Source organism: Amphiprion ocellaris, chromosome 4 (assembly GCF_022539595.1).
Source record: "Amphiprion ocellaris isolate individual 3 ecotype Okinawa chromosome 4, ASM2253959v1, whole genome shotgun sequence".
NCBI classification, from domain to species: Eukaryota; Metazoa; Chordata; class Actinopteri; family Pomacentridae; genus Amphiprion; species Amphiprion ocellaris.
Window position 1 is genome coordinate 13,588,492 of NC_072769.1, and position 22,059 is coordinate 13,610,550.

At 40.7% G+C, this 22,059-nt stretch overlaps 2 protein-coding genes across 4 annotated transcripts; both read right to left on the minus strand.

Moving 5' to 3' along the window:
- Nucleotides 1-441: 441 nt before the first annotated feature.
- rnaseh2a (ribonuclease H2, subunit A) lies at nucleotides 442-5,458 on the minus strand. 3 transcript variants are annotated; one of them, XM_023272780.3, is made up of 9 exons: nucleotides 5,319-5,458; nucleotides 4,923-5,051; nucleotides 3,543-3,614; nucleotides 3,195-3,321; nucleotides 3,025-3,112; nucleotides 2,190-2,327; nucleotides 1,557-1,644; nucleotides 1,205-1,328; nucleotides 442-808 (listed from the first exon to the last, which is right to left on the minus strand). In XM_023272780.3, the coding sequence occupies exons 2-9, from the start codon at nucleotides 5,047-5,049 to the stop codon at nucleotides 646-648; spliced, it is 927 nt and encodes a 308-aa protein (XP_023128548.2). In that variant the 5' UTR covers nucleotides 5,050-5,051; nucleotides 5,319-5,458; the 3' UTR covers nucleotides 442-645. The 3 variants fall into 3 exon arrangements, with proteins under 3 accessions (XP_023128548.2, XP_023128549.2, XP_054866124.1); XM_023272781.3 differs by having other exon boundaries at nucleotides 4,923-5,054; nucleotides 5,319-5,424; XM_055010149.1 differs by lacking the exon at nucleotides 442-808 and adding an exon at nucleotides 819-957.
- Nucleotides 5,459-7,409: 1,951 nt separating this feature from the next.
- Nucleotides 7,410-12,648, minus strand: LOC111570150 (transcription factor Sox-10-like). Its single transcript, XM_023272752.3, has 4 exons — nucleotides 12,501-12,648; nucleotides 11,362-12,041; nucleotides 10,689-10,960; nucleotides 7,410-10,484 (listed from the first exon to the last, which is right to left on the minus strand). The coding sequence occupies exons 2-4, from the start codon at nucleotides 11,802-11,804 to the stop codon at nucleotides 9,697-9,699; spliced, it is 1,503 nt and encodes a 500-aa protein (XP_023128520.1). The 5' UTR covers nucleotides 11,805-12,041; nucleotides 12,501-12,648; the 3' UTR covers nucleotides 7,410-9,696.
- Between the last annotated feature and the right edge of the window lie 9,411 nt (nucleotides 12,649-22,059).

Consider the following 22,059-nt stretch of genomic DNA (forward strand, 5'->3'; position numbering starts at 1 on the left):
TGCATATTCTTCTGATACATTGCAAAAACTCAAAAGACATGGCTGCTCATGCTGGGAAATTTTTTACTTGAACTGTGGATGTAGGTAAGGCTTTAAGGGGGGGAAAAATGGAAACAAATGTAGGAATAAACCTTACAAGTCACATTTTGATTTGTGTCTGTAAAGTAGTAAATGATTGATTTTTAACATTTATTGCTAAAACTGTATAAACTTAATGTGGACTATGGGTTTGGGACACAGCTTATGACTTCAGTGTCTGTGGGGAGCCATAATAGCTCATGTGAAAACCTGACAAAGCTTTTCAAATCCCTGGTATATTCTGTCATGCTGCCATTAGAGGGCAGCATTAGCATTAAAGATTGCAACCTGAGCCCCACAATGATTTTTGCTTCACAAGTATGGCGTAAAATTTTCAAACAAGTACTCTTCAAAAGGCAAAACAAGAATTTTAAACATTATATTTATGTATAAAAACAGGTACAAACAAGACAGATAAAAACAAATTGGAATTCAAGTTGGTGATACAAAATCGTCTCTACAATATTTGAGCAAAGTCCATCTGAGTGCGTATACATGCCCGTATGCGAAAATTCTACAGTGCGCTTATGATCTCCAGTATGTATGAGCAAGACCTTAAAAGTGTCTTCAGAGAGTGTTGAGACTCTTCAGCCTCCGGTCAGTGAAGAAGCGGTGTGTCTGGTGGGTCAGATTTTGGTCATTACCTCCAGCTGATGCACCAAAGTAGGACAACATGGACCGGTTGTTCTGCCGCTGTGCTGCCTTCTCCCCGTCCTCTTCGTCATCATCCCTGAGGAAAGATTCAATAAAACAAGATTGGTATTTACACTGTGGTTAGTAGTCGTCTCCTGGGGGCAAATGATTTGCACAGACTTCAAGTGTGACCTGGTCAAAGGAGTTGTGGTTTACAAACAACACACCCCGTGCAAATGTTCTTATCTAGAAAAACACAACAGAGCAAAATTAATTTATTTAGAAACACAATCTGTAAACCTGGAAACTAGTTTAATGTTCTGAGACAATGTTCATCAGATAAATGCATGCGAAGAAATAGCAGAGACAACAATTTTCTGGATCTTGGAATCACATTTTATGCTGAATTTCCAAAGACATTCTCCTTTAATGGTATAAACCAACCAATTTTTGTATACATCCAAGGCTGTTGATCAAAAACAATGCTCTTTACCAGTGGACAGTCACTGCCTTGCTGTCCATCAGGGTTTGGGCAGTGCTCCAGCTGAATCGAACAAACTGAGGGTAACCAAATACTGGGTCAAGGTACTTCAGCAGCCATGCTTTAGTCTTTGGGTCTGGAAACACAGGAAAGAGCAGGTCTCAGTGTCTGTCCATCTACAAACAGTTTATACATGCATTCATAATGGTTTAACCATCAGGCTTAATTAGGCAGTGTTACAAGGGAAATTAATTTTTAAAAAATGAAATGCTGCTAACAGGCTAATCATTCAAATGCTATTTTTAATAATACACTTTAGGATGTCAGAGTAGGAGAACTACAACATTCATAGATTGTTTAGTACCATTTGGGTATCCTGAGCCATAATCTGCGTCCACCTCTCCCAGGTCCTCTGCAAAGTTCCAGCCTTTTACAACTCGATCCCTAGCAACCTGACAAAAGCAAATTGCATTAAACCTATTTATTACGAGTTTAAGACATAAACAGTAGTATTGCACTGTTACTTCGATAACATAAAACAGAGGCCACTGACAACTACTAAAAACTTGTACCTGAAGCCTTGTTAAAGTCAGGAAGTTTGAAGAAAAAAAGGAAGACCATTCTGCTTTTTCGAACAGATTAGTCTAAACAATAAATCCTCAAAGGACCCAAAGACCGATGTCCACACGACATGGTCACATAAGTTACACAATTGAAGAATGGATTCAGATCCTCACTCCTGTGCAACACACAGAAAAGTACCAAAAAACAACTGTGATATCTTAAAAAGAAAAGGAATTAAATTTGCACTGCGTATTCAAATACCCTTGTGCTACTCGAAGGCAAATTCATTAAAAGCCTTGCTTCACCACTGCTCATAAGATCACCTTATTTCAGTAAAGGTTCAAGGCTGATATGGGGCTAACAAACTGCAATAATCATGAACATGAATGGCATTAGATGAATATTAAGATCCATAATGAGGTCAGTTGCTTACCTTTGCACAGATACTGGCTGCACTGACAACAGGGAAGAGAGAGTCAGCTTTTGGCCTCACAGTCACCTCAATACCTGGGAACCGCTTAGAGAGTTTCTCCTCGTATTTTTCCGCTGGGCCGACTGTGTCCACATAAACCTGCAGCCCATCAGACAGATGGAAGAAGGTAGGCCGAGGCAAAACAGATGGAGCAAAGAGGAAAAATGACAAAAGAAGAAGGAAGAGGAGTCCCATTTAGTTTTAATGAAAAAGCTTCTGTTACCTTATCTAGGTAAAATACTAACTAGAATAAGTCCCTCAAGATTGTGTGCCTCCACCAATCAAATCGCAGTTTACATCTACGTCTGTCCAGACTTGACCTTTTAGATATAAAATGTCATCACTTCATCATTTTATCTTATTAGACATTGGTTGTGTATGAACTCTTTAGTAAGTTCTCAGTGACCATTGACAACCAAAATGTAATCAGTTCATTGTTTAGTTCAAGTGAACATTTCCATCAAATTTGAAGAAATTCCCTCAAAGCATTAAAAAAAAATGTTGAGAAATCAAAACTAAAATCTTCAGTATTCCTAAATTCAACTTCCTCAGTTTAGTGGAAAATGCAGAAATTAGGGTCACCCTTTGATCAAAAGAGTATAAATTTTACATTTAATCAAAAGTTTTTCAGGGTCAGCAATGGATACGAACAGGACAGTCTCAAATATGACAGTCGCAGGAAATTATGTGCAAAAGAAGCTCTACATGGATAGAGGAGGACAACAAAGCACAATTAGTCTACATAGAGTGCAAATAATACACACGATCACATCCAGGTAAGTTATTTGTTACACACCTCTTTCAACTGTACTCCACTGTCCAAAGCATACTGTACCAGACCAATTGCTGTATCATGTGAAAGGGCATTCAGGTTGTATTTTGTCCTTGAAGCAAAATCAAAGATTATGTTAGCAAATGTGAATCACAGTAACAAGTCTCAATGTGCTGCCAGATGTCTGCAGTTACCTTTGTAACATGCTGGTAGAGATGGTATTGGGTGAAAGAACCTGCAGAGCCCAGCCTACATAACTTTTGGCTTCATCCAATTTTTGGAAAAGATTCTCTCTTTCTGCCTCTGTTAAAGTCTTCGAATCTGATGAGGGATGGACAAATTAGAGAGAATGAAAAGAATATTTTCATTTACCACTGCTGAAAGAAAAAATCTATTCATAAGACATTATTTGCTGGCGGTATCTTTTTTGATCAGGAAATTTCTACATTTTGTTAAGTTACTAAGAAAGACAGCAGTGAGGATGAGACAACCTTCTCAGATTGTCAAACTGCAATTGCACAGATGCAGGTCAACAGGATTACCTGCCACTTTCAAGTCCTTCAGGTTCTCCTTTTTGGAAACTGGACAGAAACATATCCCATACACCATAGGCCCTAAATCACAAAAAAACACCAACACAATTAGTACATTTACTACATGGCACATGTAATGGCTAAATCAAATTCACCCGGAGCTCAGACTGCAAATAAAATTATCAATCTGCAAAAGTGTTCTAAAGCATCCTTGGGAAAGACAACAAACCCCAGGTTGCTCCCAACGGTAGACAAGCACCTTGCATAGCAGCTCTGTCGCCATCAAGGTTCAAGGTTACTTTATTCACACCCATGGGTAGATTTGTTTTGCAATAGAAAAATTATAGCATTTGGGATTCCATAACAAAATACACATTGAACCTGACAGGCAGGTATTTGACGGAGTGACAAGGCAAGACAAAAAAGTGCTCATTGTTCCACCATTCACCAATACAACAAGGACAAATAAAAAGATAAGATAAATTAAATAAGATCAAGATAAATAAAAATATAACACAATAAAAAACCTTAGGCAAATAAAAGCAATCTCTGGAATGAAAAAAAACAGGATAAGAGCATAGAATTTAAAAGTCACAATAATAAATAGAGCTAACAAATAGAATAAGTAGAAAAAAATAAAATAAAGTGCAATGTCACTACTTCTTATCAAGTTCAGTGACAGCGACAGGAACAAAGCTGTTTTTATAACGCTTCGTCCTGCACCTTGGGACTAAAAACCTCTTTCCAGAGGGAATAAGCTGAAATTCACCCCGCCATCGCTGAGTGTGTGTGTGTGTGTGTGTGTCAATGAGTGAACGAAAATCACATCGCAAAGCACTTTGGAGAACCTAGCAGAGGTTAAACGGCACTATATACACTACCATTCAAAAGTTTGGGGTCACTTAGAAATGTCTGTATTTTTGAAAGAAAAGCAATGAAGACAACATTAATCAGAAATACAGACTAGACATTGTTAATGTGGTAAATGACTATTCTAGCTGGAAACGGCTGATTTTTAATGGAATATCTACATAGTGGTACAGAGGAACATTTCCAGCAACCACCACTCCTGTGTTCTAATGCTACATTGTGTTAGCTAGTCATGTTGAAACACTAATTGATGATTAGAAAACCCTTGTGCAATTATGCTAGCACATGAATAAAAGTATGAAAACATGAAATTGCCTAGGCGACCCCAAACTTTTGAACGCTAGTGCACAAAGCACTTATATTATACAGTGATACTATAAATGCCACATGTGTATTTTGTGGCAATAAATAATAACACTTATACACTTTTCTAGTGAGAGCGTGTAAGTGTGGCCCTTCACATTAGCAGACATCCTTAACTTTTTTTTTCTGTCTTCCAAACTGAATAAAGTTGCATACCCAGCACAGGCCCCCTGCCTGCCTCGTCAATGCCCAGACAGCAGTCCTCCGTCCTGCACACTTCAGGGATCTCAGAGGTTAACTGGCAGCTCACGGAGTTGTCGGCTTCAAAGGGGTTCAGGTTCATGACTGCTGGGTGAAAGGACAACCGACACTGATTATTTTGCCGTTTTTATCAGCTTTCAGAGGGTAAGTGACTGCTATGTTAGCTGCATAGATGTTTGCCATCTCTTGTGCTGTTTTGCTGTAAACGAACTCAGCCGTTAGCTAAATGCTACAAACTACTCAAACGGGCATTTCTGAATCCGACACGCGGACGTTTTGTGTTTAAATTATTAGTTCAGGGAGTTCGGAGAGAAAAGCACAGGTACCAGAGTTGCTAAAGTTAATTCTGACCTGTTTTAGACGTTGACGGGACCGTTTTCAACTTCGCGTTACGTTTGTTTGTGTTTGCTGCAGATTTGGCGCCGCTAGGATGACGTCACGTGCTTCTTCTTCTACGGTGAGTTTAAAGGCGCAGCACCGCCACCTGTCGGCCTGGAGTCTCACCTGAACAGTCACAGCTCTACTGGACGGAGAGACGACTACAGGTTATTTATTTATTGTTTTAATGTACAAACCTTTAAGACACAATTCCATAATCCAAAGCCGAAAAATGGTGTTGATACAGTATTGAATAAAGTAACAAACAAAAAAGACACCAGAAAATGACTGTCAACACAAAGTTTCAGGGATGAGAGTTGTACTCAAACAGTAACAAGTCCAATAAAGAGAAAGGTTATAGTCAGTTATGTTATGTTAGTAATGAAGAAATTTAACTAAAAGCTTGAGTTCCGTTAACTTAACCTTTAGATATTTGCATCTATGTATAAAGGACTTACCCAACAGCATCAAGTTGTTTACTAGAAAATCCAAGTTTTTCTTCTTCAGAAGTTCTCCAGTTTTAACTGACATTATATTGACGAGAGGCAGCAGTATATCTTTAGTTTGAAACCAGCTCTGAAATACCAACATTTCTGCACAGGTTCAGACTGATATTCTACAGTGTCCACATGCGGAGTGGAGGAGTCGTTACTTACAAATAAGGAATCTAGCTATGTATAAATACTTTGATACTAGTAAAAGTGCTGCACTCAAAGTACAGCAGCAGGAGTTACTTACAGCAAATGTAAATGTGTCAGATTTGGCCATGCTTGTTGAATGACAGTCATCCTGCTAAAATGTAAATGTACATGCTAAAATTAAAAGAAGTGGTGTTGCGGTATGTTGATGTAACATTTTGACAGCAAAAATAAGCGACTGTGTTTTTCTTTTTTAAAGGAATATATATTTACAGACATTTTCGCTGTTTATATGAGAATCATATGAAGTTTTATCCATTGGTCTGGACAAGAAATATGACTCATACTTGTATTTGCTATATGTTAAAATGTAAGAATAAGGCATTTAATGGGAGACAAACCCCATCCTGATAAATTCCAACCTAATGTAGACTAAGACATCCCTGGTGAGGGGTGATTTGACATTGTTATGTCGGGAATTCAGTTAAAATACTAACAATGATAATAGAATTATTGTGACGTTTTGTTCCAAGCCCACTGATTAATAATCAAACTGTTCGAATAATCTAAAATAATTTCTATATGTTATCTAACATTTGTGGTTCAGTTAAAGTAAGAACAATGTCAAGTTTTGAAAATAAACTAATTTGTAATGATGAGAATAATTCCTGAACATGCTACTTCTCAGTAATTTATATTTGTTCATTTTAACAAAATTGAAATCTGTTACGATTTGAATACCTGTTAAATTTGTTTACTCGGCTGTGCTTCTTGTGAACATATTATTTTGATTTTCAAAATACATACATTTTAAATGAAAATAGACATTATTCTTAACCTTTACCCCACATGTAAGGCAGATTAACCTGTTTGGTCTCAGGCTAAAAATACTCACAATGGACCCCCCTTTATGACTTTTTTTCCTTACACACAAAGGTATTTAGGAATATGTACCATGTATTTTTTACGAGACAGGTAGACTAAGTATACATGCCCCACCCTAAAGGCCTGTGTAATTTGAAACAATGTTGTGCTTTAATTTGCAAGTAAACATCTGAATATAAGACAAGCAATGCACAATTAATAGGGACCTGCTGTGTCTGATTGGGAGATCAGTCCTAAAAATGGATGAAAACAGATAAAAGCTGTTTATTTAGCAAGAGTATATGTGGCTGAGGTGCATTTTGTAATGCTGTTTTTGCTTCTTTGTTGACTTCTACTTCTGGGACTTCCACAAAATCTACTTAAATGTGACCAATATGACCATAACATTGATTTTCATATATCTTCCACTATTTTGACTTCTTAGGCAATTCAAGTTTTGTTTTACAGTTTTTACAAAGTCCAGGAGGCAGGTCACGATCTTGAACTTCAGAAGCAGCGGTGTGGACATTCTTTTGGTAATATTTCAATTCAATTCAATTCAATATAGCACCAATTACAGGTCAAATTGTCTCAAGACGCTTTACAGAATCCATATGCCTGACCCCCAGTGCAAGGCCTAAGGCGACACTTCTTCACTTCACTTTTCTGTCTTTTCATCTCCATTATTCTATTTTTCCTGACTCACAATATGATTTTATCAGTGCTTGTGTCTCATCTGATTGGCTGAATTTACTCAAGTTTTCCAAGATTCCTAAATTTTTCTTTGAAAATGAAGTGCTGTCCCCCGGATTTGAGTCGCTCTGTGAAAAGCTTACCTTCCCTGTTTTCTCCGTGGTAATTGCAAGTCTCACCCCTCATTCTGAATATTGTTGCCTTACATTTTAAGACTTCTGTCACCCCCTTTTGTGTGCCACACTCTCCACCTCAATGCCAATAATGAGCTTGACATTTCAATTTTGGATGCCCTTTGAGTGGGTTTAAACTGTAGCTGAATGTTGGAGGCAGGGAGGGAGCTTCAGGTGGAGAGGAGAGGGCAGCGTGAAAGGAAAGCCATGTACAAAAGTCCAAGTGTACACCGGTTACTGAGCTGAAATTGGCCTTGCCTCTGGCTCTTTACACCCACCCCTTCTCTCTCTTTCTGTCCCTCTGCCTCGCTGAATGGCTCTCTTTGTCTTTCCCAGTAACACGCAGTCCCCAGCCGATTAAATGCGGGGAATTAGTAGTCAATTTTAACCTACCACACACACAAACACACTAAACAGCTTAGCTTGGTGGGGCTCTGATTGTGTTGTTATTACAGTTCACACGTCAGCAGCATGTTTTTAATTTACCTTTTTCACCCTTCCCTTGCTAACGGCTCCACGTGTTATTTCTGAACCATTAAATGAGTCTCACACAGGATTCTTTTTTTTTTTATAAATAAATTGATTTAATAGATGACAACAATAATATTTCAACATTGCTTTTCTTGTAAGGAAGCAAAAAAAAAAATACTCAAGTGAATGTATAGCAAACACTTTACAAAACTATCCAGAATTATACAAAATGGAAAAAGCAAAGGTGTGACACACGACGCATTATTACATAAAAATAATAACTACATGGTAAAAGGGTCAGTATAAAATGATAGAGTATGTGTCAGTCAAAGCTGTGGTAATGACCATTATTCACACTGGTGAAGGGCGAAGAGGGCTGTTTGGGCACAACATAGGAAGAAACCGTTTTGGCCTACATGCGAAGCAGAACGGGTCGCACATGTGATTCTAATCCTTAAGCAGGACCCAAAGCTGGCCAATCATCTCGAGAGATTTGGTTGAGACTTTGTACTTATAGATTTCAACTCAGTTATTCGATAAATCAATGGTGAATCAGCAAACTGTTAGGCGCTTAAAAAGCAAAATGAAAAAGGACTATTCTAAAGTGGAGTTTCTGAGTGTTTTAATCTCTGCAGCTGATCGGGTATCAGGGGTCAGATTTCTGCTTTGCTATTGGCACAAAACGATCAGAACTGAGGTAAATGTCCGAGACTGAGCGACATGTTGAAATACATATTTAAGAGTTCTCTTTCCCTCTCTTTTTCCTATTTGTTCCCCTTAAATGCTTAATTGTTGAGTTCAGTGACGTCAGTGTAAAGAACAGAGATACACATTGTGCTATCTACAGAATCAAAGAAGAAAAAAAAAAGTTGCAGTTATCCTTTTCTGGCCATGAAAGAAACCAACCCCAGGGAACATCTTAGTTAAACAAAACATGCTTTTTCCCAAAGCAGTGGTGCAGATGTATATGTGTAATATCAAATCAGTCACAATAAAGTTACACCCTAGGATATCAACAATGACAATAAACTTACTACTCATATAAAATAGCACAAAAAACATCCTTAGTTTGGTTAATAAATTCTGATTATGTCAGTCAAAACCCATCATGTCTGGGTCAAATCAGTCAGTCCAATATTTGTCCACTCCCAAGTGTCTCTTTCGCTCATCAACCTCGTCACTACACATCTCAACTCGTACATTTTTGATGGCACACGTTTGTTAAGGTTTTCTTATTTTTGATTGGCTGTTGACCCATTAATCACACTTTATACTGTGTGAGTTTGTGGCTGTTTTATAACTGTGTAAGGCCCCGTTGATGCATCTTGCATTATATTGGCTAAAAAAGTAAAAACATCTAATATAACATCAATATGGCACGGACACACACACACACACACACACACACTTACACACACACATAGGCACATACACAATCACACGCTCACATATTTCGCACACACAGATCCACTCACACGCTTCCCATATTTCCCTCTGCTCAGCTGGTCTCCCTCAAGGTCTTGTGAGTGTGGTGTAAACAGGCTGCTCCCAGTGTGTGGGGCTGTGAGAGGGGGCAACGCTGGAGGGGTCTCCTATGGTCGTGTACAGAGGCCTCTGTGTAGGGCCCATGTAGGAGAAGGCTGAGTACAGCCCAGGGGCCTGGCTGGAGTGGGCATAGTACGCCCCAGGGGCCTGGTGCTCTCCGTACTCAAACTGAGCCCTGGAGGCCAGCGAGGGGAAAGCAGAGCCATAGTGAGGGAGGCTGAGTGGGGTGTAGGTGACATGGGTGCCTGAGGAGGGAGAGGATGAGGCCTCGGCGTAGTGGCTTCCGGACGCAGACTCACTCTTGATCTGAGCCTTGGAGGGGTCGGAGGAAGACGGAGAGGCCTGAGGCTGCTGCTGCTGTTTGGAGAGCCAGGCGGAGTGCCCGCTAGCCGCAGCCAGGGCATAGGCATAGGACGAGGCTGAGGATCCAGCTGCAGGGGCCCCAGTTCCGCTCTGAGGGTGGCCGTTGGGTGGAAGGTACTGGTCAAACTCATTCACGTCAAATGGCTCAATGTTGGACATCACCTCGTGGCTGATCTCGCCGATGTCCATGGTGCCGAAGTCGATGTGGGGTTTAGCACTTGATGATGAGGGACCACCGGATGCTCCCTCAGCTCCCACCCCGAGGGCCCCCCTTGACCCTCCCGATCCTCCAGCCGCTCCTGCTCCCCCCTCCCTCTTGGCATCTGACAGTTTACCGGACTGGAGCTCTGTCTTTGGGGTGGTGGGGGGCGTGGGTGGGCTGTGACCCTGACCTAGAGGGGAAAGAAGGAGGAGGAGCACAGTCAGGTACAACAATGCTTAGTTCTTTTGGTTGTTTGTAACCTTTAATGTGACTTTTATGCCAGAATTGTAGCTCAAATTTGTCTCTCTGACGTGTTGTCATTTTTCTTGACCAAACATCTTTTGAAATACTCATTTTAAAAGTGTGTCCAAACTCAGAGCCATGAGACACCTACCAGCAGGATGGTGGTGATGATGGTGGTGGTGGTGCAGATCGCCCAGTGGGGACCCAGCCCCACCATTGTGCTCCAGATGCAGGGTCTTGTAGTGTGACTGGGAGTGGCTGGCCTCCCCTTCCCCCTGGCTATCGGACTCACTCGTAGTCGTTAGTTTGCCGTTTTTGCGTCTCCGGGGCTGGTACTTGTACTCCGGGTAGTCCTTCTTGTGCTGTTTCCTCAGCCTCTCTGCCTCCTCGATGAATGGCCTCTTGTCGTTCTCGTTCAGCAGCCTAGGGGGATGGGGGGTGAGGGGGACAACGACTGATTTAGTCTTATAACACCTCTGGCTTAATATGGAAAACACTTTCTTAGATTATGTCTGAAAATGATAAATACTGTTCTATTTATGCCGTGCGTAATGGATACATAGGAACAATTCGCCATTTGGCTCGTATTAACCTTGATTTTTATGGATTTTAAATCACGTTTTAAGGCGCACAACGTAAACACATCAAGTTGATGTTTGTTTTGTGTGTTTTCTTCAATAAAACATCTATCTGACTTTCTAATATGTCCACTTTTACATTTAAATCAGCACCAATATCCAGACATATCCTTTACGCACGAACACAGGAAATGTGCCACTGTATGGCCACACTGTTCTTTTCTGGGACACGCTCTCCATACAAACCTCCACAGTTTGCCGAGAGTCTTGCTAAGCTCCGCGTTGTGCAGATGGGGGTACTGGTCCGCCAGCTTCCTCCTCGCCGCTTGCGCCCACACCATGAAGGCGTTCATGGGCCTTTTGACATGGGGCTTAGCTTTGTTTCCGTTGTTTACGCGCACCGGCATGGGCACAAGTGTCCAGTCATATCCGTCCAGCACCTGGCTGACCGCTTCCCTGATGCCGATCGGGAAGCGGTCGTCCTCTTCCTCTGATTTGGCTCTGGCTCTGCCTTCATCATCCCCGCTGCCATCACCCACACAGAGCGCGGTCAGCTGCTGCGGCGGCCCGGTCAGAGGTGAGTGCTGTCCGGGTGCCGCTCCGGGTTGAGTCGGTGACAGTGAGTGGCCATCGTCTGACCCTCCGGGACTCAGCTCCGCCTCGGACAGGCTGTGCTCCTCGCCAGACATTTTTAAAAAAAAAATAATTTCAACTAATTACACAACAATCCTTTTATGCAGAATTAGTTTTTAGAACGAGTCCAAACGATTCGACGTGTTTAAATCGTTTTAAATGAAAATCCGGAGTCTCCAATGATCCCAGTTATTGCTGGCTCGTTTCAGGCAAAGCCATACTGCTGCGTAAAAGTGTCCAAATCCTTTCCACCGCGTCGGTTAGAAGTCCTTTTTCAGTAGTAGCAGCTTTATCTGAAAATCATATACACGACAGAAACACTTCAGTACCAATAAAGTCCACAGATCGAGTTGGTTAGAGTTTTAGTTTTGCTCTGAAACCAAAACTTGCTCCGGTTCACTTAAACAGGTGAAGAGATTTAGCGGACTAAATGTGACCATCAAACGGCCAAACCTGCATGTTTGGCCAATAACAAACCCGTCCGGACGGGAAGAACGTATCCAAATAATAACAACAACAATAATAATAATAATAATAATAATAATAATAATAATAATAATAATAATAATAATAATAATAATAATAATATTCCACCGATTTTTTTTTGTTTTAAAAAAGCCAAATTAAGGCCAAACCTCTCTCTCAGTGAAAATAACAAAAATACAGCGGAGACATAAATCTTCATCTGAAATATTGATCTATTTATTACCTTTTATGTTAGAAATTTTGTTTTATAAAATTACATAACTTACCAATTTAGATGTCCAGCGGTTCAGCATGGGAGTGTGTGTGGCTGACTGTAGAGCCGATGAATGGCTGCTCTGTGTGGCAACGCCGGGGCTTAAAGAGCGCCTTGTGAGGAGGACAGGGAGAAAAAAAAAAGTGATTGAAAGTGGAAAACATTCCCAGAGAGACAGCATTCCAGCACGCAGTCAGCCCCGCCCCTGACGCACCACGCTGCCCTCTGATTGGCCCTCTAATTATCCCGCTGCTCTCCCATTGGACGAGAGCAGCGCACTGTTAATGCCCGTCCGTCCATCACTGCAACATTTCCAACAGAGAAGAGGTGAGATTTTACCTTGGAGTGGCTTAAATGACTCTACAGTACGTCCATTTAGAGGCAGGAGAAGGCCAGCTTTGTTAGACGTGTTGACATGTTAGGCCCAATATCAAACAAATAAACAATCATGAGGAGAGTTATTGGCCCGTGTGGTCACGTTCCTGAAAAAAAAAACGAAAAAAATCTGACGTGAATTGCGAAGTTCACCTACGATTTGAAGATTTTTTTTGTTTGATGCAGGAAATGTAGCTCACAAATTTGAATTTTAAAAAACTCATCAGTAAACTTGACCCCAATTAAAAGCAGAGAAGAAAAATAAAGCATAAAACTATATATACATACACACACACACACACACACACACACACACACACACACACACACACACACACACACACATATATATATATATATATATATATATATATATATATAAAGTAAATTAACAACCCTTTGTAATGTTATGAAAGCTTTCTTTGCTATACTTAATGTGTCCTACCCAAAGCCACTAATTCGACTTAAAAAGAGAGACAACCAACCCCTGATCAAGAGAAAAGATTGTGTTTAATGTGTCATAGGTCAGAAATCCATGGTGCACTTCGATAAACTTCTAAATTAATCATATCGGTTTTAAAAAATCACATCTAGTGGAACCTTATCGCTGACTCGGAATGAGCAGTCAAGATGGGATCTGGAAACTACAGGAGAAAATAAAAAGGCCCGATGTGGATCAAGCGGAGCGAACTCTTTCTCCGTTTATCGTTTCACCATTTCCTAAAATGTGAATAAAGGGGGCAATTTATTAAACTTGTTGCTCTCTTTAATGAATTTTCCATGTTTAATGCTGGATTTGTGCCTCAACGCTGATAGGTCACGATTTCGTGCCGTTAAAGCGTGGCCTGATGGGAAAGAAGAGAATCGACTTTAAGCAGCATCTGATGCGCACCCGGACACACGCACACACACACACACACACACACACACACACACACACACACACACACACACACACACACACACACACACACACACACACACACACACACACACACACACACACAAAATGAATGCAACAATGACCCCTGTGTGTCCGTTGCCTCTCATGTTGGAGCCCGACTCTCGGTTTTCTCCCTCTCTCTCTCTCTTCTCTCTTTGCTCTCTTTGTCTCTATCTCAGGTGAATTGTAGCCATGTGATCAAACGCCCAAGCCTCTATCCATTAACCCTCGTAAATGAAAAAAAGGGGAACAAAAAGCAGTTTTGTGCTGCAAACATGGGGAAAAAAAATGATAACAGAGAGCGATGTGTGCGTCTTTCTCCCCTTATGTCCGTGCAAAGACACTGGTCGCGCACACATAGAAAATACTCTGCGGCAGACGGGACACATGGATCCTCTCTGTTTTTCCTGCGACATTTTTTTGTCTCTAAATTCAAACTGCAGCACCTGGATCTGGGCCTCGGAGGTGCTGATGGTAGGGAGGCTGTGTTTAGGGGGGGAGGCTGGTGGTGGTGGTGGTGGTGGAGGAGGTGAGGTGGGGAGACACCTACATGCTGCACCCCGACAAACCAACCAGCTTATATTTGGATCCTGCGTGAGGCCTCCGAGCCGTGTGAAGTGAGTTGTGTGTTTTATTTGTGTGTGCGTCTGTGTTGCAGGACGTGTGGTGATTGCTCTTACAGGCAAGTGTTTAAAATGTGCACGGTCGTTGGGCAGTTTTTTTCCCCTTCTTCTGCTTCTTCTTCGTGATGCTTGTGCAGAAGTTGAGGGAAGGAGGAGGCTGCGGTTTTACGCACAGAGTTGAGTTAGTGCAGATGGATGTTCATGACCCCCCAGGGAGTGTTTGTGGCAGGGCGAAGGGGATCTGAGATTGTCGGAGATGGAGAAATGGAATCATTTAAAATTCATCTTCAAATGTAGCCGATATTCTGTTTAATCCGAAGCCTAATTGGTTAAAAAATAGCCCTGGATCAATGTTAAATCATTTTACGCAGCAGAAATAACCTAATATCCTAGCAAATCGAGTGTCTAGTATCTTATTTGAATATTCGTATTATATTGTTAATGGGTTGATTTCGATTCCCGAAGGACTAAAGCATTTTTTATTTGTGAGTTGGTGTCTAATGTATTGTGCCTGTGCAAATTCCCTCTCTGTCTTTCCAAATTGTGCAATGCCATGTTAAATTTATGGTACAGAAAATGAAGGACAGTTTCTAGGGGGGGAAAGACGTGAAAACGCAGAGTTTTAGAATTCTGCTGCATCATTTAATTTCATCATACTTCGATTCAAGGTCAAAACAACAGGCAGTTTTGGTTTTCAATGTGCAAAATAAATTCATTTGTTCCCGAGCCAAATTCCTTTAATCCAAATATGTTTTTTCTTATTTTAAAACGAGGCTTATTTTACTCTGATAAAGTAATGAAACGAACTTTTCAACACGTTTATAAAGAACTGTCATTCCGTAAATTTAAAAAAATCAAAGCTGTTAATGAGTTTTCATTAAACTAAAAAGGCCAGTACATATATTATTAATTTGCGCATAGCTTCTTAGTAAAAATCTGTAACAATCGAAAAAGAAAAGCGTCGTGGCCTTTAAAATCCACCCTGAACCAGGTGTCTACGATGTTTAATAAAGTGTTTCTCACCAGTTAGAAAGTGGAGCTTTATTCACAAATTAACGTATATTTTTTGAAACGAACGAAAATTGTGGGGGAAAGAGTTTTTCGCTTTGGTGCTGCGTAAAATTTAGTTCATCTGTTGCACCTTTAATGTGTCAGCAGGCCTCAAAAAGTTACTCAGACGCTCACATTGTGCTGGATTCGTCTATGTAGATGCTGATTTTGATGGACACTATGTGGTTTCTTAATTATAATGTTAAATATAATGTCCTGCTTGTTTGTCTGCAGGTTTTGTTTTCTAATTTAAAACGGCTTAGTTTCTGTCTCTGCATCATTTCAGACACATCTACCTGTCTTTAAAGAAATTATAATTTCAATTGATTTTATTTTTAAGTCGTTTTCAATCAAACCTTCTTCTGTAATTTATTCTTGCATGTATTTTTTTGTGTAGTTGTGATTGATTCAATTGAAGCTATTTGGAAGTCAGGAAATGGATACATTTCAAACTTGAACTAGAAAAGAAGACAGCGAACGTCGAGTTAATTCAGTTTAACTGAAATTTACAGTATAAAGATATGAACATCCAGCAGTAATTTATTATAAAGGGAGAGTCTTTAATTGCACTTTAATGTTCTTTATTCTTCGAAAAGTTTGTCTGTTTCAGCATGAGATTTATTGAAACTGGTGATGTTACACTGTTTGACTGTGCCTTAAAAGACCATATTTTAAAAATCATTTACTGCTTAAAAGACGCCTAAAAAGCACATCAGAGCTTTATATACCCATCTATTTTCCAGCTCATAGCTCACTTTTAGTTGACTCAGTTACACTTGTCACTAAAATCTCTACAGAGAAATATTATCTGCTGAAATCCTGCAATTTTTTTGCGTTTTCTCCGTGCATCTTCTAACATTTTGTGTCCTGTATGAAACCATCATGAGCCTGGGGGCAGCTGTAACTAGTTAGAAAATAGAGCTCACATGGTTGTATGAGTTCCTCTGCTAACCTGCCATGTGACTGCAGTAATGGGCCTCTCCATGGCTGCTCAGACCACTGTGTCACAAGAATCTGTGTGCTGCGGGAGAGCAGGGGTGAGGATGGGAGGACGGGGTCTCATGATCAGCCGGGAGGTCAGAGATTCTGATCGGCACAAGAGGTCAAAGTGTCAGGCTTCAGGTGCACAAGGTGTCCTCGACCAGGATGGAACTGAGATGAATTTATCCCCCAAGAACGATTCTTGTAATGGATGTTGTTAGATAGAAAATCAAGTGATCAGGTGGTGGCAGAAAGTAGGAAGAAAAAAAAAAGGCTTTGGCTTTGGCCTTAATACTTGAACAGCTCCCAGTGGGGAAATTCCTGAAATCTGATGATGGATGGAGAGAAAAGGCAAGAGAGAGGAAAACAGACAGATGCAGATAGTGTGTGAGAGGGATGCAGATAAGAAAAGCGTGCTCAGCGGTCAAATATTCACATGCTGGGTCACATTCTGCATTAAACTGATGTATAATTGGTGAAAGCATTCATTCCCATGTCAATAGGCACATTTGGCCCCAAATGAATGGCGTCACTTGTTCCGAATGATGACGAACTCAACAAAAGGATCTGAAATTATATGTCAGAAATGGCAAAGATTGGCCCAGAAGCTTCAGATTTCATCGCATCATGTTCCTGTGAGGTCGAAGCAGCCTGTTTAAAATGAATTTATCTGGAGGGTACAAAAGCTGTTCTCATGATTTGGGTTTCGTCTGTGTTTTTCTTGCTTGGTGAAAAATAGTGTCATTCATAAATACCATTTCCTCTCAGGGTCTGAGAGTGAAAAACAGTCGAGGTCAATGCTTTTTCTCGGGGAATTCCAGCTCTTTAGCTAGACTATCAATACAACTGCACCTCATGTGACTCTTCTGCCAGCTGCTATCTGAGACCTGCAGTGATTTCACATGCCTTTCTCAAGAAGAGGGAGACATTTGTACCCTCTGAGAGGTTTTCTAGGTCAAGAGCGTACAGCAATAATTTAGGATCAGTCTTTGTTACTGGATTCCATAGGAAATATTTACTTGTTAACGGAAAAAATGTCTGACAAACAAGGATTATAAGTGGATTTCTAAAAGGTCACAGTGAAAGTAATGTTGCGAAAACAGAGAATGCTGATAAACTTTCTATTCAAATTGAAATTATTCTTGCCACAAAGTGGGGAAGTCAGTGCCTGCAGGTGTTTTTGTGGATTTATCACTTGATTTATCCATCACGCAGACTGTGTAAGTGGTGATGATGCAGTGACACGCCATCCATGGGGATGAATAAGAAATGATTCTGCTATCTGACCTCTGTCACTCCTCCTTCACCCATTTTCACCCAGTGAATTAGTGCAGCTGCACCACACTTAAATGGGTCCCCCTCTTTTTTCCTCTGGGAGTGTATGTGACCGACCATGAATCCTCTCTTTGTGCGCCGTCTGCACAGTTTCCCCCCTCTATAGTTTCTTGCCTTCTTCATCTTTTTTATTTGGGAGAGAGGGGCTTCGGTTGCGATGGCGGCAGCACTGGTGAGGTGGTAGCGATGGTGGTGGCGGCAGGGAAGAGGGAGGAGCGGGTAACTTGTTGGACCACATTCCTGTGCAGCTGTGGAGGCTGGTGCAGGGTGGGGGGTGGAGGGCAGAGCAGGATCATCATTGCATTGCAGGGCATCATGAATGGTCTATTGTTCGGTGGTTTGCTGCGTCCGCATCTCTTTGCCACAACTTCAGGCTGACTGGGAGCAATGGGAGAAAAGCAAATGAACAAAAGAGCGATGAAGAAAGAAATTTAGAAATTGGTTTTAACACTGATGATGAAGAGAGACTGAAGAATCACATGTTGAACAAAATGAAGCCAGAGTTTGAGACTGAGCCTGAGAAAGAGTCATAAACATATTAGTGACTCAGATGCAGGAGGATGTTGAAACTCAGAGGGTGATGATGAGGACGAAGATGGGAATGATGGAGACATGGACAATGGTGGCATTCATGCAGTTTTATGACAGTTTTGCCCCTCAAGTCATACATGCCAACACACTGTTTAGTCATGCATTTATATCGACTGTTATCCACACTTAAAATTCTTCCCTCTCTAGTACGACAAAGACGACATCATGTGTTTTTATCAATGTGTTTGTACCGAAAATGTGGGAATATGATCTTGCTGATGTTTTTTCTGTCAGATTCAATATATAAAAGTTATATTTGTTCATATTCAGTCATATAAACATAAAACTTTATTGTTATATGTGTGTAAAAAAGATAATTGCGTCATTTTAGGGTTACTTGTCTTGGGTTTTAGTTTCAAACTATTAAAAATAGGTCAAGTAAATAAAAGTGGAGATAAGAAAATTGAAATACAGAAGAGATTCAGGGCAGATGGCCCCAGGTGAACTCTCGGGTCGGGCATCTTTTAATTCTCACGTTTTCTTCAATTTGTATCCAGTTTTCATAGCTATGCATATGGGAGGCTGTAGACAGTTTCATGTAGGACTAATAACACAAACACACGTTTTTTGAGATTACATTGTGTTTAGTGTGGTGTGAGTCTGTTTGGCTACAGAATACAAAAACAGAAGGAGAGAAACTTGCTCTGGTGCTCATATAAATTACGTTTTCATCACTGGTGTGTTGAATTTAGTCGGCAGAAGCAAGAACTTTTCTAAAACTGTTAATTCTGGAACAATTAGTGAAGCCAAACCAGTATGTACTTAAAAAATCCTAAAACTAATTAACTGCTGTGGGTTATGAACTTATTTATCCCAGTTTTAATTTATTCTTCTGCCTCTTGAGTCACGCTCATCTTTTTCACTTATTAAGCACTTGTTTGCAAAAAACACAGCACATACAGTCAGCTAGTCTCTCTCCTGCTAAAACAAAATGTAAAAAAGCGAATTAAATGCTTGTTCATTCCTGATTTTATAGCTGACTCCCCCACCTACATCATGTTCTACTCGAAGTATAACACTAACGGAAAAACGGAACTGCAACTGTCTCATTTGTAAATGACACCGACTGATGTACAAACCAGAAATAAAAAGATGTTTTCTGTGAAAGTCATCCGTGTCTCTTCATTTGAAAAGCAACTGTGAAATGCCACCAGGACTGAGATCTATTTTTTATGGCATGTTTATAAAGGAAAAAGGGGAAATTTCAAAAAAGAGAGAAAGTAGTGCCAACTTTCCAATCATGAGTTCTTCTCAGAACATTTAATTAGTCTGTGTGAACCAGAGAGAGAGAGGGAGATGGCCTGAGGGTCCGAGGAGAAGACGGATACATGAAAGAGGCTGTTGTTGTCCGAGCAGAAGGAGACATTAAAGGCAAAACGAGACAGAAAGATGGAAGGGATTGGGAGAAATTAAGTCTGTCATTTTGATTTCGTCATTTCTTATGACTGAATGTGGGCATCTTAATGTTTCTGTGGTGTGATAATACCAGAAAAAATATTTGCTTTTCTGTGACTGGCAGAGGAAACGTGAACACACAAGCAGACAGACAGTAAATTCAGACAGACAACTGGATAAGTGGAAGATGTAAAGGGATTCTAACCAAAGTCCACTTCACCAGATTGGGCAACTTTTTCAGAGAACGGATCAGTGAAGCAGCAGAAGTTTGAAGATTGATATTTCTGAAAAAATATTAGTTTTCCTTCGGACACCTCACATCTGTCCTAAAACAAGGCTGCAGCCAGCAGTCGTTTAGCTTAGCTAAGCTAAAGACTGGAAATGGGGGAACAGCTAGCCTGTCTGCCCAGAGATGACAAAAAACTGTCCGCCAGTCGCTCTAAAGTTCCCTAATCAAGATGTTATATTTCATCAAGTTATTCTGTGCAAAAAGAAAAATGTCTGGAGGTTTTATGGAGGGTGAGCTAATAAATTTTATTGATTTACTTTAAATTCCTTAAAACATAAAGACCCTTGAGATTAAAATATCTTTTTCAAGGCAGATCTGGCCCAGGAAGCACAGTATTATAAAACCATAAAAGATTATAGAGTCAATCTTGACATGTGAGAAAAGTAAAACACATTAACACAACCAAAGGATTGAGATACACAAAACAAAATCCAGTTTAGGAACAGTAATTGCATCGGTCAGCGACACATCTTTTGATCAAAGAAAAAGACTCTGGGTGTGTTTGACGGTTATCCCAGGATGAGTGAGCAAATGATGAGGCCTTAAATTCCTTCAAAATACATAGTAAATGTGGAACTGTCATGGCTGCTTTGTTCACTTTGAAATGCTATTTTGTTCTAAATGACATTAGAATATGCATTATTTATTTCCAAAGTGGTTTTGCTTTTATTTTACAGTAGGCAACTACAGAGATAACAGAAAATAAGGGGAGAGAAGCACAAAAGTACATACAGAAGGACAAACACAAGGTGTAAGATGGACAGAAGATGTTTACTCTGTGCTGCTTTCCAGCCTGGTGCAGTCAGGCCTCCTCAGAGCTGTACTGAGCTGCACACAATGCTCCTCTGTCCCCCCAGCGAGCTGCTTCACAGCTCCACAACAGACAACAGCTCATTATGGAATCAAAGATCCTCCCTGCCACAGCTCCCAGTGCCTAAATACTGTCCCCTGCTGAGCGCACACACTGTCAGCAGCTCTGGTCGCACAGCCCGAGGCCGCAAACAGCCAGTGAGGCCAGAGAGGGCACCAGGATATACCGGGAGTCACATACATGAAAGCTCTCGCACACACTCACACACTTAAACCGCACGAGGAGGAACACACGGCACCTTATTAGGAAGGATCCTGGTCGGCCATTAGCAGCCTTAACAGAGGTCACAGAGGTCGTCCAGCTGCTCTCCCTCACCGTCGCTGATGACAGGGGAATGTGACGATACGGATAATTAACCGGCATCAGAAAAACAGAAGGAGAGAAGGATGGGATGACAGCAGGGAGACAGGCAATTTGAAAAGGGGGGAAATACCTTGTTAGAAAGGATAGAAGACAACATGTAGCCGCAGTAGTTTTCACCAGGTTTGGTCTTGTGAAGGACTGTACAGACATAAGAGCTGCAGGAGGAGAAGTACAGCGATAGTTATCAGTAATGCTGATGCTAATGGTTGTTTGATTGTAAGTATTTACTTCACTGCAGCAACAGGTGGGTCTCAATCTCAGGCTTGGTACTGTATGAGTGCAGGTTGCCTGATCAGACAGATTGATGGAGGAACCTCCCTAAAGTTCCCTCCAGCAACAACAGAAATTGTTGTCAATGTAGTGGCCAAACTCCAGATACTGAAGTTTACATCTAAATTCTTCCCTAGTTTTGTAGTAGCAACTATCTGGGCTCAAACTAGTGGTTTTAGATAATAACTTATGTTATATAAAGTGATCTATTAAAAAAAAATGGGTGAAAATCCCTGGAACCAAAACACATTGACCCTTAGGTGGCTTTTTGAAGCATCTATCCTTTGGACAGTCCACAATGAGTTTAACTTTCTTTTTTTTTTCTTTTTCTTTTTTTTACAGATGCGATACATTACTGTTCAAAAGTTTGGGGTCACCCAGGCAATTTCATGTTTTCCATGAAAACTCACACTTTTATCCATGTGCTAACGTAATTGCATAAGGGTTTTCTAATCGTTAATTTCAACACCATTAGCTAACACAATG